Raw genomic sequence first — 17,312 nt, forward strand, 5'->3', positions numbered from 1 at the left:
GTACAGTGCAATATGAATGTCAATACACACCATAGGCTGACTGGGGAGCTGATTTCACAGTCACAGTCCCGTGATAAGAGCTACAACTCTAATATTTGCGTAACTCTTCACAGTTGTGTTATGTGCGTGTCACCGAGTAGACTGATACCCCATTTCACTGCTCCACATTGTAACCTTGTTTAAAATGATCTAGTCTAAATATGGCATGATTCCACCAATTGTAACCTTCTGCATGACTTTCAAAGAGGTACCTTAATTTTGGAAAACTGCAAATTCCACTATTGTGGCTAATCCTTATTGTGGCTAGCTTCACAACACAACACATTCCGGTCGAGCCTCACTAGCCAGATGAAGCTAGCTGGCTGCTTACAACGTTAGCTTTGGGCAAAAGGGTTAAGTAGCCAGCTAGCTATTTATTTTCATGAACTGAAGTCCAATTTCAATAGGTGAACAACAAGTGGCTACCTAGCTAATACTTCCTAAATCATTGCTAAGAATAATGAGCATGACTGCAGTTTGGTGCTAGCTAGGTACCAAGCTAACGCTAGCTAGCTACCCTAGAAGTTGCGGTCAAACAAATGCTTTATTACTAACGCGGTATTGTAAACACATCGTTCGTGGCCAGTGTTTGCTAGTTTGTAGAATTTTTTGTACAGCTTTGACAGTGCTACTGATAGTAGTGGTGGCGCTTGGCTTCCACGTGCAAATTCAGAACACACAACATTCTATAATAGAACTGTGTTATTTTACATGTCAAATTAAAAGCTTATTTAACGTGTCAAATAGTGTTATTGTCAAATAGTTTTATTTGACGTGTATATTTTGACACGCAAAGGCCCAAACTGCAGTATGTCGTGAAGGTAATTGCAGTGACGCTATTACTGTGTAACTCCGGTAAGGAGTTACATCTGAAAAATAGCACACTTGGTAGTGTGTACCGGTGCTCGACCAGTCGCAAAAGCCAACATCACCCACGACAGAGAACGGTTGATTTTCAAGGGCAATGAATTCCATTATCTTGGCGTTAATGGATTTGCCATTGAGTTGTCTCGCTGAAATTTGCTTACTCCTTCAACTGACTGCTCGACTTGTTGACTGCTCGATCCACACAGCAGACATTGTGGGCTAGGTTAGAAATGCTGTGTTGCACGTGTAGCGCAACAATATATGTGGCGTCATTACTTCATGTACCTACGTTATATAGGTATATCGGTTTTGCATATAGGCGTTAAACTAAACATCAGGCCGATCCCGATGTTGGCATTTTAGCTAATATCGTCCGATTCCGATATGTTCACCGATATATCGTGCATCCCTATAAATAAGGTATTTTTATTTTAAAAACCTGTTTTCGCTTTGTCATTATGGGGTACGGTGTATAGATTTGATAATAAAGCCGTAAAGTAACAGAATGTGGAAAAAGACTTTCCGAATGCACTGTATATTGTGGCAACACTACAGTAACATGTCTATCCAACTGAGACTAGTTAAATATGACACTTCCCAAGCAACTTACAGTACAGTGAGGGCATGCATTTTTGCTATGTGTGTGGCTGTGATTCCTGCGGAAAATAAACCTGAAACCTTGATGTTAGTCTGCTAGTGCCACCATTGCCATACTCTTACCAACTGAGCCACACAGATCAGACCATTTTCCACTCATCTCCAAGGTTACATTATCATGAACTGTTATCGTTTCTGAAAAGCATGCCCACCAAACTGCTGTGTCTAGCCTCTACCCTCAGACTTCACATACAATCCATTTCTAGGAGAGAACTCTTCTCCTCCTTAGAAACATCAAAATCTTAAAAAACTTGCCACTTGAGCTGAATTTGGAAATGAGGGAGCACAGAAGAGGACCAGGTGGTGATGCTGCTGATTTTGCAGCATCCTTCTCCCACCGTCTTCAGAGAGGAAGCTCTTCAATAAGAACTAATTTAATCAAAGCGCTCAATACCAATAACAGGGCATTCTGAGCAATACCATCAACAGGGCATTCGGAGCAGAGCAGAATCCAAGCAGAGCATTCTGCTCAGCCTACATCCAACCTTTCATTCAATATCATAGCAGCAGTACAATGTAGGCCCGGGGTGAAAAGCCATGGGCCTACCTTTCTGAATAACAACTGGATACAATTAGGTTCTAAATCTGTACTAAACAGGTAGTCACCATAGAGATATTGCGCAACGGTCTACTCAGATCTCCCTTTAAATGAATACAATTTAGCTGTTCAAAAAGTAGTCGAGCCAAACATCTTTCCAATGAAACTTCTCAGTCTCATTAGCATCAAATTAATAGGCAAACATTAACATTCTGAAATCCGTTCAGAATTTCATAGCAATGACCTCGCTTTGGTCAAATCGGGGGACATTTTCTATTATCAAATGTTAAAGAGGTACCAGCAGAGTCAACATCAAGCTACTGAAGTAGGACCACCAATAGAAATTAACTATGTATAATAGCCCCTTTAAACAAATCAAATCAAATTTTATTTGCCACATGCGCCAAATACAACAAGTGTAGACTTTACCGTGAAACGCTTACTTATAAACCCTTAACCAACAGTACAGTTCAAGAAGAAGAAAATATTTACCAAGTAGGCTAAAAATAAAAAGCAATAATAAAAAGTAACACAATAAGAATAACAATAATGAGGCTAATGTAAATTGTCCAGTGGTGATTTTTATGAATTGTTCAGCAGTCTAATGGCTTGGGGATAGAAGCTGTTGAGGTCCTAGACTTGGCACTCCGGTACCGCTTGCCGTGCGGTAGCAGAGAAAACAGTCTATAACATGGGTGACTGGTATCTCTGACAATTTTATAGGCTTTCCTCTGACACCGCCTATTATAAAGGTCCTGGATGCGGTGCTCAGTGTAGATTGAGAGCCGGTGTAGATTGGCTACAAACTGTCTTTAGTAGTACATTTGGCGTAGTCTGCAGGATGAGAAACATATAGTTAGCGTGACATCCCCCACTTCACACTATGTACTGTATAATAGCAAACTGTGGTGTAATAATACCATCATACATCATCATACACCATCATACATCATCATACATCATCATACATCATCATACATCATAATAACAAACAAACAAAAACAGTCACTTCTCCAAATTGCATCCCTGATTTACCGCTGTGTAGAGTGCGGCATAGACACTGAGCGCCGCCTCTTTGGAGGGGAAGGATTTGCGGGCGTGCATGATGTCGTCCTCGTTGCCCGTGCACGCCCCCTGTTGGTTGACGAAGCGGGCGGTCTGCACGCAGCCCAGGGCTGTGTAGTTGGGCTTACACACCGTCAGGAAGTGGGGGGACAGGTTCCCCGTCACCACTTGGCCCGCGTTCACAAATATGTCAGTGGAGAAAAGGCCAAAAGCGTACACACCTGGAGAGGGAGGGGGAGAAATAGAGAAAGCGAGAGAGAGAGCGAGAGCGAGAAAGAACGGGGGTAGAGACAGCGAGAGAAAGAGAGAGTCAAAGGCGGGAGAGAGAGAGAAAGGAGGGGCAGAAAGAGGGAGATTGATGAGGACATCAACAAAAGGTCAGAGGTGAGGAAGTGAAGAGACAGAGTGATCGACCACTGTGTCTTATGAGTCACAGACTACTGACGAGCACCATGTAATTATCTTGTCTAGACTATAGTCCTTCACCTTGAATGTGTCCGTTGATGCGTTGATGGTGCAACACTAATCCAGAGAAAATAAACAAACAATGGCTAAATGCAGTTTCTGATTATTCTCAAAAGTGAGATGACAAACTACTAGTCATTGAGCTGAGAATCTATTTAACTTAATTACCCAAAGACCTTTAAAATCTCTAAATGAGTGGTAAGAACAAGACAGGATGGTAGTGGGTTTCCATTTACTACTAGGTCTGACACATTTACTTCTAAACCTGCCATAGCAGGAAAATCAGGTTGGACACACTTAAGCCCAGAGGGTTACACTGGAAATGTGCTTCCTGTCCTATAAGCTGCCACTGGCCAAGACTACAGGGTCTCTCTGAGGAAATACTCAGAGTCTCACAGTCACTGCAAAAACCAGAGGAGGCTGGTAGGAGGAGCTATATGAGGATGGGCTCATTAGGAATGGAATAAAAACAGTAACAAACACATCAAACATATGGAATCCACATGTTTGACTCTATTCCCATTATTACATTCCAGCCATTACAATGAGCCCGAGCCCATCCTCCTACAGCTCCTCCCACCAGCATCCTCTGGTAAAACATAGCACTACTGTTCATTTTAGGGCTGACTCCACTTAGTTGACTGGACGATTGTTTGGTCGATAGGCTGTTGGTCGACCGAGATTTATTAAGTCGAGTAGTCGCAATGTTTTTTTTTGTGTTGCATAGTACACAAGATATCTGTCTGATTTGCGTCTGTCTCAGCCTATGCACGCAGCCCCCGCACTGTCTATGCACGCAGCCCCCCCACTGTCTATGCACGCAGCCCCCCCACTGTCTATGCACGCAGCCCCCCCCCCACTGTCTATGCACGCAGCCCCCCCCACTGTCTATGCACGCAGCCCCCCCCCCCCCCCACTGTCTATGCACGCAGCCCCCCCCCCCCACTGTCTATGCACGCAGCCCCCCCCCCCCCACTGTCTATGCACACAGCCCCCCCCACTGTCTATGCACGCAGCCCCTATACCCTCCTTATTGTTATTATTTCAATGATTATTATGATCATCATTATAATGATAAGCAATGTAGTTATCATTAGTAGGTTTTGTATAGTAGCCTTGTATAACCACCATAGAGCTGTAGACCTGTTATGTCTTAATATCATAACCTACTTACGACTATATTTCAATAAATAAGCTACTGTATCAGTCAACCAATCATGAATTAGTTCATGCCATCACACAGCATATGAGACAGTCATACTTTGAAATGCAATCAAGCATTTTAGTTATACAATTAAATAACCAAAGGAGCATGAATAATTAGCCTAAACAATATACAGTATACACTGCAATTCATGAATAATTAGCCTAAACAATATACAGTATACACTGCAATTCATGAATAATTAGCCTAAACAATATACAGTATACACCGCAATTCATGAATAATTAGCCTAAACAATATACAGTATACACCGCAATTCATGAATAATTAGCCTAAACAATATACAGTATACACTGCAATTCATGAATAATTAGCCTAAACAATATACAGTATACACCGCAATTCATGAATAATTAGCCTAAACAATATACAGTATACACCGCAATTCATGAATAATTAGCCTAAACAATATACAGTATACACCGCAATTCATGAATAATTAGCCTAAACAATATACAGTATACACCGCAATTCATGAATAATTAGCCTAAACAATATACAGTATACACCGCAATTCATGAATAATTAGCCTAAACAATATACAGTATACACCGCAATTCATGAATAATTAGCCTAAACAATATACAGTATACACCGCAATTCATGAATAATTAGCCTAAACAATATACAGTATACACCGCAATTCATGAATAATTAGCCTAAACAATATACAGTATACACCGCAATTCATGAATAATTAGCCTAAACAATATACAGTATACACCGCAATTCATGAATAATTAGCCTAAACAATATACAGTATACACCGCAATTCATGAATAATTAGCCTAAACAATATACAGTATACACCGCAATTCATGAATAATTAGCCTAAACAATATACAGTATACACCGCAATTCATGAATAATTAGCCTAAACAATATACAGTATACACCGCAATTCATGAATAATTAGCCTAAACAATATACAGTATACACCGCAATTCATGAATAATTAGCCTAAACAATATACAGTATACACCGCAATTCATGAATAATTAGCCTAAACAATATACAGTATACACCGCAATTCATGAATGCATGCAACTGTTTTTAGACTGCTTTATATATTTCTTTTTTTTTGTTAGAACAGACTCTGATACTAAATAAATGTGTGTGTTGTTTACAATGTTAAAAATGGTCTGAAAAAAATATATTATTCAAATCTAACAGCAACTGTTTGTCACACATAATACTCTCACAACGCTTGCTCCTATACCCTAATTTTTCTTGAGGCATTTCAGTAACAGAGCTTTTCAGTCAGAAACAAGTAAGAAACTAAATGGCGCCTTTTCACTGCAGTAGGGAGGAGAGAGACAACGTGTGCCAGTCACACAGGCTCTCGCTGTCATCAGGCTCTTTCTTGAGTCATTTTTAGTGTTTTAATTATTTAATCAAACAGTATGCTTAAAGCATCAGACAATCTCAGTGCATATGTAGTTGATTTTATTCAAACACTGTCTGTCTACATATGGAAAAAATAAGTTGAAACATTTCAAACAATCGACTGGTTGAAAGAACAGGGTTCCTCTTGGTCGACCAAAATGTATTTTAGTAGGCGACGGTCGACAGTCGACATTTACCATACTACAGCTACTCAAACTGATTTTATCCAATCAATTCCACTCCGTGTCATCTCTACATGTAATTTCTAGAGCGTTTGGTAATTTATTTTCATTCAGCAAGGGTAAACACAACAGAGCATTGCTTCAAGCAAGCCCACGGCAAAGACAAACATTCCATTCACGTTTACTGTTGACTGCAGCCAGACATAGGATAGGTTCAACTTTGTTGACACTGATGATAGCTTAGGAGATGTTTCTACATTGTATTTTACTAGCAGCATTAAATATAGCTATGCATCACTTATCATCTTATTTTAGGTCAGACCTTTCCTGTTCACCACTTATACCAACAATCGTTGTTTAATTTGAATTGCAGACATTTGAAATGATATTGCACCCAAGGTCCTTGCTACCACATCATGAGTTAGGGCAGCAATTTTACATGGGGACAGTAAGCATTCGGCAAATGGTATGGAGGTAGGTTACTGCCAAAATACGTACCCAGGAAGCGGAAGGTCCTGCGCACCAGAGGGTTGAGGTAACAGCAGTCTCCCATGACAATGATCTTCTCCCGATTGTCCAGGTCCTCTGACACATACTGGAGCAGAAACAACAACGACTCTATGGCTGTGATCTAACATACAGGGAGAGAGAGAGAGAGATAGACTCTAATCACTGATAACAGGATCTGAATATTGTGACCTTTTTTTTCAGAAAATGCCATTCATTCAAATCATGGTCCGTTATGCTAACAAATGCAGCTGATTTTCGGGACATTTCTCTGATATAGCGATGCCTTTGTACCACTTGAACCAAATATTCCCTTGAGGGCACAAATTAAGACCTATTCTTGTTGTCTCGCTGCAACCAAGAATAGAGTCCAGTATATAAACCTAAGGCGGAAGAATACTGCACCAATGAACAATGGAGTTGATTTGGGTTCTGATTCAGTTCAGCTGTAATGCCAGTGTTCCACTACAGCTGTTGGCCTTGATTGGCCCGTTTAGCTCAATCGCCAGAGGTCAATGGGTTGAAACACTGATAAGCGCTTTCAGGAAAAGACACAATGAACTGTGCAGATGCCTAGGTGATGTGTGCAATCATTTCCTGAAACAGGCAACTAAACATTTTGTGGTGGTAGAACGTTAAACCATTGTGTGTGACACGGGTGGTTGGCAATCATGATAGGTTTGTGACTTAAGCCATCAGCTTTAAGAGTGTGGAACAGTAAAGCTGCAGTCTAGACCAGTTTGACCATTCATAATGTAGCAGAGAGAGCAGACATGTTCATAACCTTCTGTAACAGCACATCTCTTAGTCAAAAATGGGTTCGTTCTCTCTCCCTAGTGTCCCTAGACTCTAGACACTATCCTTACCAGATCTATTGAGTATGGAACAATCAAAAACAGAATCACGACAAAATCACACCAGAAAAGTATGCCAACTGGGCCTATGCCTTCTAAATACTTAGATGTTCAGGACTTTGTAAGTTGTTAACATTCATTTTACATAATGGCACAGTTCTGAAGCACACAAAAAAATGGACAGAAATCCAGTAATAACTTCCTTTGTTTCCATCTGGAATGAAGCCAGATCACTTTCCATTATTTATTTTCTGTCTGATGATTTTGAGTGTGCCATCCTAACTTTATCACTTTCAATGATATAGTCTTGTTCTAGAACTTTTCCATAGTTAAATGTCAAAGGTTTGGCAAGTTCATGAAATCAATTGTGCATAAAACTGTTTGAGCATTCCTGTCTTCTTCAAAGAAGTTGCTTCAGCTACCTTTACTCTTCCCTTCTGATCTGTCATCATCAATACATCTACTTGTTAATAAATGCAACATTATCTCTTTGATCAAATATGGATCAGATATATCTTTTAACCCATCAGAACTTCAGCCCAATGCATAACATAACATTAGGCCCTTCTCATAGGTAGGCCTGCTGTGGAGCACCAACAAACCCCTATTCTTTTTGTGCATTCTTCTCTCTAGCCACCCTGTTTCTCCTTGTGACAGTGTGACCTTGTGCGAACAGATTTCCGCTCCATTATCGCCCATGTCTCTGTTCTTGTAACCGTGTGAAAAAGCACATGGAGTGACTGTTCGAACTTGTGAACTCGACCACAAAATGTGACACAGCTATCCACTCAAACCAGGGTGTCTTCGAAGTACAGCACAGTAGGCATTAGTGCAGCTGAGAAATCAGTGGGACCATCTCTCTCTCTCTCTCTCTACTACTACTGGCACTCTTTGCAGCTGGACCTCACATTCCAGTGAGAGAAAGTGGGAGAGAGAACGAGAAAGACCCACTGGTTGAATCAACGTTGTTTCTAGGATTGGGCGGTATCCAGATGTTCATATCGACATACCATCCTTTTCTCATCCCGGGATTTACGGTATTACCGGCATAGCACACAAGAGGGCGCTAAGAATTCAAGTAAAGCCCATTGGGCCTCTATAACCAGAATTTGCACAAACTAATAGTGAAATCACATAAATGCTAACGAGCGAAACCAAATTGCAAAGAGAGGCAAATCCAGCTCATAAAGTTATTCAAGTATTTCTAGTAGCTACTGAATGTCATTTTCAGTGAGTGTGGACATTTACAAGTAAAAGTAAACTAAATAAATTGTGCAAATGAACAAAGTTGTGATGCATGTTTTCATGTTTTCTGAAGGAAGAGCAGCATGTATACATGGAACAGAGGGGAGAAGAACAGAGGAGGAAAAATACTCTAGTAGGAAGCACAGGGAAAAAATGGCAACTGTACAGAACTCATCCAGAGCTCTTTGACTTCTGGCAGAAAGTCATTAGATATCAGATGGCAAACATTTAGTAGTGAATTGCATACAGGTGTGACTTCATCACCTCATGTGAGCCGCATAACAGACACTCGCTGATAGATATAGAACACTGTGGACTCACCAGCTCACTTCCTGTTGTGCTAATTACAAACAAACACCTGACTGGCTCAGAGAGTGAGAGAGAGAGTGAGAGAGACAGACACAGAGAAAGACAAAGAATGTGAAAAAGAAATTCTATCAAATAGTCCAAGCCCCCAATCCATTGAGAAGCCGTTCAAAACACGGTGACGACTAATATCAGCTGATAAAAAAATGATATGAAGGAAACCATTGACTTCCTTTAATGTGGTCAGCCTACTTGAATCAAGCCTTTGGACATGATGTGCCCAGAGTAGCCTTAGACTTGCTTTCCATGAACAAACCATCAATTTCATCTATTCCCACTTTTCTTTTAATGTTGTCGAGCACTCATTATTTAGGCTTTAGAAACCTACTGTAAATAAGACAAGTGTTGGCCAATCTGCTTCATGACAAGTCACCTGTCTTTTCAATAAAAACATATAAACGACTGTTCATAAAGGAAGTTATTAATAGTCATTAATTAAACTCTAATATGCTCCCCCCTTTCTCTTTGCAGAGCACAGGGGCCTAAATCCTGTGCAGTGTATTCACGTCTCACTGCAAACCCATCCCCTATTCCCTGGTCCTGTACTGTGAACAAGATCGAGCCCGAGCCTTACTCACTGCTCACTAATAATAGCAATCATGTCATCTTTGGCCCATAAATGTCAAACAGTATAACCCTGATGAGTGGGACTGTTCCTCTGGCTGCTTTACAAGGACTACAGTGGGCAATTATTTTATTCTTGGCCAAATAACAGCAGGGCACGTGCCCAGGGGCTCAGACCTCCAGGGCCCGCCATTGATTTTGTTAGTCACTCTCACTCAGATATTATATTAACATGACATAAATCATGACATAATGTGTAGAATTGCTTTAAACTGCAAAGATTTCTCTCCACCACATGGCATGAAAACTTGTTTTAAAACAGTAACACATTCTCTACACCTGAAAATGTGTAGAATTGCAGGAAATGTACTTTAAAACTTAAATGTTTCTCTCCGTCGTGAAGAGGGGAGCCACTAAAATGTTGTTGTTGTTTTTCGGGGGGGGGGAGGGGCTCCTAACCAAATCCCGCTTAGGGGACATATGCTTTCATGATCTTGAGTCCCAGGAAAACGCTGAATTTGTCATTTGGGTCCCAAGGCTGCAAAAGTTTAAGAACCCCTGGTCTAGAGTAATGAGACCAAACCCATACCAGTGGCTTTGTCACAAATTACACATCATTCCCATATGAGGCACAACTTTGGGTGGAATTTGATACTTGCACTATATGTCTCTCATAAATGTGACTCGTCTCAGGAAACAAGGCACATCACTACTTGACAGGAGCGGCATTTTTGAACGGAAACATTTCTTTTTTTATTTAAAAAACTGTTTTTTGGAAAAGCCTTCTGGAACATGCCTTAATAACAAACTTGTATTCCCTGCATCAATAAGCATACAATTGTTAAATTAGTTGATTTAGCCACAGAATGGGCTGGACATGCTGGGAGATGAGTTTGGATTGGTCTGCCATGTAGCATGCTTCTGTCTAAAACGTGAGCTGTTCAGTATGTGTTGACAGTCCTTTCTAAAGCACTGTTTTTGAAAGATATAATGTTAGCCATCGAGAACTACAAAAGTTTTGCTACTTTTCTCAACAACATTGATGCCCTGTATTTAGTAGGTGCTATCAACAAATCAGTAGAAAAAAGTGATGGGCTACTTTCTGCACAAGTGTCAGTGTGAACCGGAGTGACTTGACACAACGCTGGCCAAACAAGATATAGCTACAAACAAAATGGAGTTAAATTGTGAAGCGTTCATCCATGTATACGGGTAAGAGTCTAGCTACATTTTCAGATATAGGTTTCTAATTTGGTCAAAAAGCTGTTTTTATTGCAAGTTAAAGTGTACTGTTAGTTAGCTAGCAAACCTTATGTGTATGATTCAGTAATATTATTCGAATCAGAAAACCATTTGCATTGCTAGTTATAGTTATTGAACTTAGTTTAATAGCTTTAGCTACCTGAAGATTCATATTACAGCTATGACAATGTTTGTATTGGTAGTAGTATGAGTTGGGATTATGCCGGTTAATTGTTTAGCTAGTTAGCTACATGTCTAAACAAAAGACTCCACTTCGGCCAGATTATTACATAATCCATCAAATTAGCCAGGTGTGTCTGGGGGTGATTACGGCTATCTATTTTATTTAATGAACATGTGTACATGTCTAGACAATAGTGACCCATCCACTTAGCTAGATGTGGCTGGGGGGGTGACATTTCCTTCACGTGACCCATCAATTTAGACAAGTGTGTCAGGTAAGCGTCATCTAATAATGATAAAATATTTCTGTTTTTGATATTTGATATTAACCACTTCACTGTACTGTTTTGGGGCGGCAGGTAGCCTAGTGGTTAGAACGTTGGGCGAGTAACCACTTCACTGTACTGTTTTGGGGCGGCAGGTAGCCTAGTGGTTAGAACGTTGGGCCAGTAACCACTTCACTGTACTGTTTTGGGGCGGCAGGTAGCCTAGTGGTTAGAACGTAGGGCCAGTAACCACTTCACTGTACTGTTTTGGGGCGGCAGGTAGCCTAGTGGTTAGAACGCTGGGCCAGTAACCACTTCACTGTACTGTTTTGGGGCGGCAGGTAGCCTAGTGGTTGGGTTTAGACAAAGAAGAGCTCTCCAGTAGGTGTACCAAAACATTAAAGCGGGGTTACAAGTTTCAAAGCAGAATAACTTTCCCATTGTTCCTCAACTGTAGTGTAGGATATACCATTTCGTAGCTCTGAGACTTTACTTTTATTCAATGTAAAAAAAAAACATTTCAAATTTTGCTACATAAGACCGAATCGAGGCGGTCGGTCACAAATACACATTTGATTGGGTGAAACATTAATCATCCATCTCATCCAAATGAAAAGGGATCAGCAGGGTTCTGCGTGTACGTCATAGTTGACTTTAAACTTTGCAGTTTACACTGCTCATTTAAAGCGTCAAGTGAAATTGAAATGAGGTGATTATTAGTTAGAGGTTACCCAAACTGTGCAGCTAGTGGTCAATGGGAGCTGGACTGGACAATCAGAGCTAGGCTAAAATTATGTGCTAGCATGATACCGCACAGAGGACATGTTGGACAACTTTACATTTTGGAATATCCTCAACTGCTGTATAACTTAACCAGTATATTTTGTAACTAATGAAGACATTGAAGAACTGAACAAAGCAGCAGAACAGTGACATGAAAGCCTGAAAGACAAATCTGCATACAACTGCTAAGATTTTTTTTTAAATGAAAAAATGTATGACTATATTAATAAATAAATATCTAATGCCTTGGAGAATTATGGAGAAAGATAGCTGATCCATTCCACAAATCACAAATAAACATATCCACTTAATAAAATAAGTTCTGTGACTACCAATGAACCAAACTCACTCTTTAACAGTTTTGAGAATAGAGAGCGAGAACTCCCCCTAAACTCACTTGTGAAAATCACACCGAGTCTACCTCCTGGAATCAAATTATTCATGATCTCTTTTAAAGCCCGGCGTTGAGTGGAACATCTCACAAAACAGCACTATGGATTAATAAGTGGCCTAGATCTCAAACAGTGTTATCGTTAAGCATCCTGACATCCAATCGCAGAGGCCAGAAGTGCTTTAAAAGACATAAGTAAAGCTGAAGGGAAAAGCAAGTTCGTTAAACGTGTGGCGACTGTACTAATGACAGGTCACATAGTTCCGGTTTTAATGAAATCATCCATCAGAAGAAAAAAGGGCATTGTTATCAAGGGGAGTACCAAGGGGAGTAAAAAGTGTGTGTCCAAATTATTGTGTCTACACGTGTGTGTGTGAATGCATGGACGTGTTCATGTGTTTTATATGGGCGGTTTAAAATCAATGTAGACTTACTCTAATGGACATGGAGAGAGAATGAGTTCCTGGTTAAGGCAATGTCAATAGCAGTGCACAATGTATAGAGCTAATGTGTCCTTTCCCATGAACATTAATGCAATGTATGTCATGGTATGAAAACAACGTTTCCATCCAACATTTTTATGCGAGTTTAAGTACATGTTGGATAAAAAAAATGTCACGACAGGCCTTTATCGGTTAAGTTTCCAAATTTTGACAAAACAGAATACTCTGGACAAGGTGGAATGTTTTTGTGTCTGTAAAATGTATAATGTGAGAAATGGCAGTGGAAATGCCTTTATGCGCAAATACTGATATAATAACCATTATATTGTAGTAAAGTTGCAGTCACGCGATGACATGTTGTGTGGTCTTCCCACTACGACTTGGGGAAAGCATGCAGTTTATTAGGCTACAGATTAAATAAATGATGATGAACTTCACAGGGTGGTGAATGTGCACAGTGATGAGCTTGATGCTCCTTTCCAATAAATATCAAGAGTCTTATTTTGGTGACATGATGATTGATGCTTGGCTGCCATTTGACAAATAAAAATAATCTTGCTCTTGTCTATAATAATCTCATCATGTAGGCTAGCCTATCCTCACTGTGTCTGCAAGCTGTTGGCAGAGCACACGTACCAAGACCAGTGTGGGCACATTTGCTATTTAACGCACCAGTTTGTCACAAAATCATCGGTAGAGTGGAAAATGCGACGGAAACCAATTGAACTTTTGTATTTTTAACCACAACAAGTCAATTTGATGGAAACATCTCTGGTGGGGAAATGTTTTTATGCAGATTTTTGAATAATTGCATGACAATCTGTCACCAATTGGATGGAAACATAGCTCATGACAATAATTAAATTGCAGATATTGACTATTTCATATTGTGTATGATAGATAAGGATGTCAAATCACTGATCAATAATGATCATTAAAATGGTTAGGAGGGCCCTGTGTTGTTCCTGGTCCTATCACTACTACAATTTGTATTTATTTGTATTTATTTTATTTTTTACCTTTATGTAACTAGGCAAGTCAGTTTCAGAACAAATTCTTATTTTCAATGACGGCCTAGGAACAGTGGGTTAACTGCCTTGTGAAGGTGCAGAACGACAGATGTTTACCTTGTCAGCTCGGGGATTCGATCTTGCAACCTTTCGGTTACTAGTCCAACAATGGCAGAAGTGGATTCAACTAATACCTTGGTTGTGGAGTTGGGGAGAGGTACCTGTCAGGATGCTTGATGCTACTAAACATAGTAACACACAGCTACAGAAAATGTATACAGTTTTCATACATAACATAAACATAACTGTTTATGAGCTGACCTTTTCTGATGTTAATTAACCTAAAAATGGCAATCATCAGCTGAAACAATACCAAAGTGTTCTCCCCGTTCCTGTTTCGGTATAAAGCTGAGTGATGGGGCTGGAGAAATTCAAATTCATTGACCGAGCTATGGATGCAAGGACTGACCATCCATTGTATCAAAATTATAGTTTTAACCATGTTTTGAGGCTATATACAGTGCCTTGCGAAAGTATTCGGCCCCCTTGAACTTTGCGACCTTTTACCACATATCAGGCTTCAAACATAAAGATATAAAACTGTATTTTTTTGTGAAGAATCAACAACAAGTGGGACACAATCATGAAGTGGAACGACATTTATTGGATATTTCAAACTTTTTTAACAAATCAAAAACTGAAAAATTGGGCGTGCAAAATTATTCAGCCCCCTTAAGTTAATACTATGTAGCGCCACCTTTTGCTGCGATTACAGCTGTAAGTCGCTTGGGGTATGTCTCTATCAGTTTTGCACATCGAGAGACTGACATTTTTTCCCATTCCTCCTTGCAAAACAGCTCGAGCTCAGTGAGGTTGGATGGAGAGCATTTGTGAACAGCAGTTTTCAGTTCTTTCCACAGATTCTCGATTGGATTCAGGTCTGGACTTTGACTTGGCCATTCTAACACCTGGATATGTTTATTTTTGAACCATTCCATTGTAGATTTTGCTTTATGTTTTGTATCATTGTCTTGTTGGAAGACAAATCTCCGTCCCAGTCTCAGGTCTTTTGCAGACTCCATCAGGTTTTCTTCCAGAATGGTCCTGTATTTGGCTCCATCCATCTCCCCATCAATTTTAACCATCTTCCCTGTCCCTGCTGAAGAAAAGCAGGCCCAAACCATGATGCTGCCACCACCATGTTTGACAGTGGGGATGAGGGGGTTCAGGGTGATGAGCTGTGTTGCTTTTACGCCAAACATGACGTTTTGCATTGTTGCCAAAAAGTTCAATTTTGGTTTAATCTGACCAGAGCACCTTCTTCCACATGTTTGGTGTGTCTCCCAGGTGGCTTGTGGCAAACTTTAATCAACACTTTTTATGGATATCTTTAAGAAATGGCTTTCTTCTTGCCACTCTTCCATAAAGGCCAGATTTGTGCAATATACGACTGATTGTTGGCCTATGGACAGAGTCTCCCACCTCAGCTGTAGATCTCTGCAGTTCATCCAGAGTGATCATGGGCCTCTTGGCTGCATCTCTGATCAGTCTTCTCCTTGTATGAGCTGAAAGTTTAGAGGGACGGCCAGGTCTTGGTAGATTTGCAGTGGTCTGATACTCCTTCCATTTCAATATTATCGCTTGCACAGTGCTCCTTGGGATGTTTAAAGCTTGGGAAATCTTTTTGTATCCAAATCCGGCTTTAAACTTCTTCACAACAGTATCTCGGGCCTGCCTGGTGTGTTCCTTGTTCTTCATGATGCTCTATGCGCTTTTAACAGACCTCTGAGACTATCACAGTGCAGGTGCATTTATACGGAGACTTGATTACACACAGGTGGATTGTATTTATCATCATTAGTCATTTAGGTCAACATTGGATCATTCAGAGATCCTCACTGAACTTCTGGAGAGAGTTTGCTGCACTGAAAGTAAAGGTGCTGAATCATTTTGCACGCCCAATTTTTCAGCTTTTGATTTGTTAAATTTTTTTGAAATATCCAATAAATGTCGTTCCACTTCATGATTGTGTCCCACTTGTTGTTGATTCTTCACAAAAAAATACAGTTTTATATCTTTATGTTTGAAGCCTGAAATGTGGCAAAAGGTCACAAAGTTCAAGGGGGCCGAATACTTTCGCAAGGCACTGTATATGTAGGATCGTAGACCTTTCCTGCATTCAAATGACCAAATCGCCCACTAGTGGTCCTCATGGGTAGAATGTTATTAATATTTTTCCAAATTTCATCATTACTAAACATTACTTTAAAAAAAAAGTATAACGCTTTTGTTCTATTTCAGTCTTCTGTGATGTATATAAAGTGTAATATTGGGTTGCCAACTCAAAATGTAATACATTTCAACTGTATATCTGACATGGTACAGGTGTTTTCTTTTGTTTAAGTCCATAACATGTATGTGAGGTGTATACTTTTGTTTCAAAGTAGATTTGTTTAAGACTACCAAGAAACACTCTGGGTGACCCTGATACAACCCAGTGCAGTACTTTTCCTGCATCAAATTAGTAATGTACACATTACTAACATGTGTTGTCAAAAATAGAAGTCTTGACTAGGGCTGTGGCGGTCACGAAATTTCATCAGCCGGTGATTGTCAAGCAAATAACTGTCAGTCTCAGGGTAATTGACCATTAATTAACATAAACACATTTAGCATCTCCTGGCTTCCAACACGCCACTGATACAGACCTTTGGAACATCTACATTTTAAAAAGTCTAATAAATCCACGTCATATAGCCTACACCTTTACAATAAATCCATTACTTATTTTAGACAGGTCTAAAGAAGCATGATATGAAGAAAATGTAGTCTATTTCAGAAGAACAGAATAGCATACTCTGAGTTGTCCTTATGTTAGGTCCTGACCTGGCTATGCCAAATGGCTGTGGCCTACACTAGTTCATTTAGCAAATCTTTAGCGGACAAGATTTGCTTAGAATTCTGTGGCATTATTTTATAGTATGAAGAATAGAATTGAACAAAGCTGAATATAATATTTTCTCCAAACAATGAG

At 39.9% G+C, this 17,312-nt stretch overlaps 1 protein-coding gene across 1 annotated transcript in view; it reads right to left on the minus strand.

Moving 5' to 3' along the window:
* The window catches only part of plppr5a (phospholipid phosphatase related 5a), a 42,540-nt gene that overhangs the window by 19,462 nt on the left and 5,766 nt on the right, over nt 1-17,312 (minus strand). Inside the window, exons 2-3 of the mRNA XM_020462508.2 lie at nt 6,923-7,055; nt 3,137-3,387 (exon numbers count right to left, since the gene is read on the minus strand). Coding sequence (XP_020318097.1) covers nt 3,137-3,387; nt 6,923-7,055 — 384 coding nt within the window. The remainder of the gene's footprint in view (nt 1-3,136; nt 3,388-6,922; nt 7,056-17,312) is intronic.

The sequence above is a fragment of the Oncorhynchus kisutch genome, linkage group LG27 (assembly GCF_002021735.2).
Source record: "Oncorhynchus kisutch isolate 150728-3 linkage group LG27, Okis_V2, whole genome shotgun sequence".
NCBI lineage: Eukaryota > Metazoa > Chordata > Actinopteri > Salmoniformes > Salmonidae > Oncorhynchus > Oncorhynchus kisutch.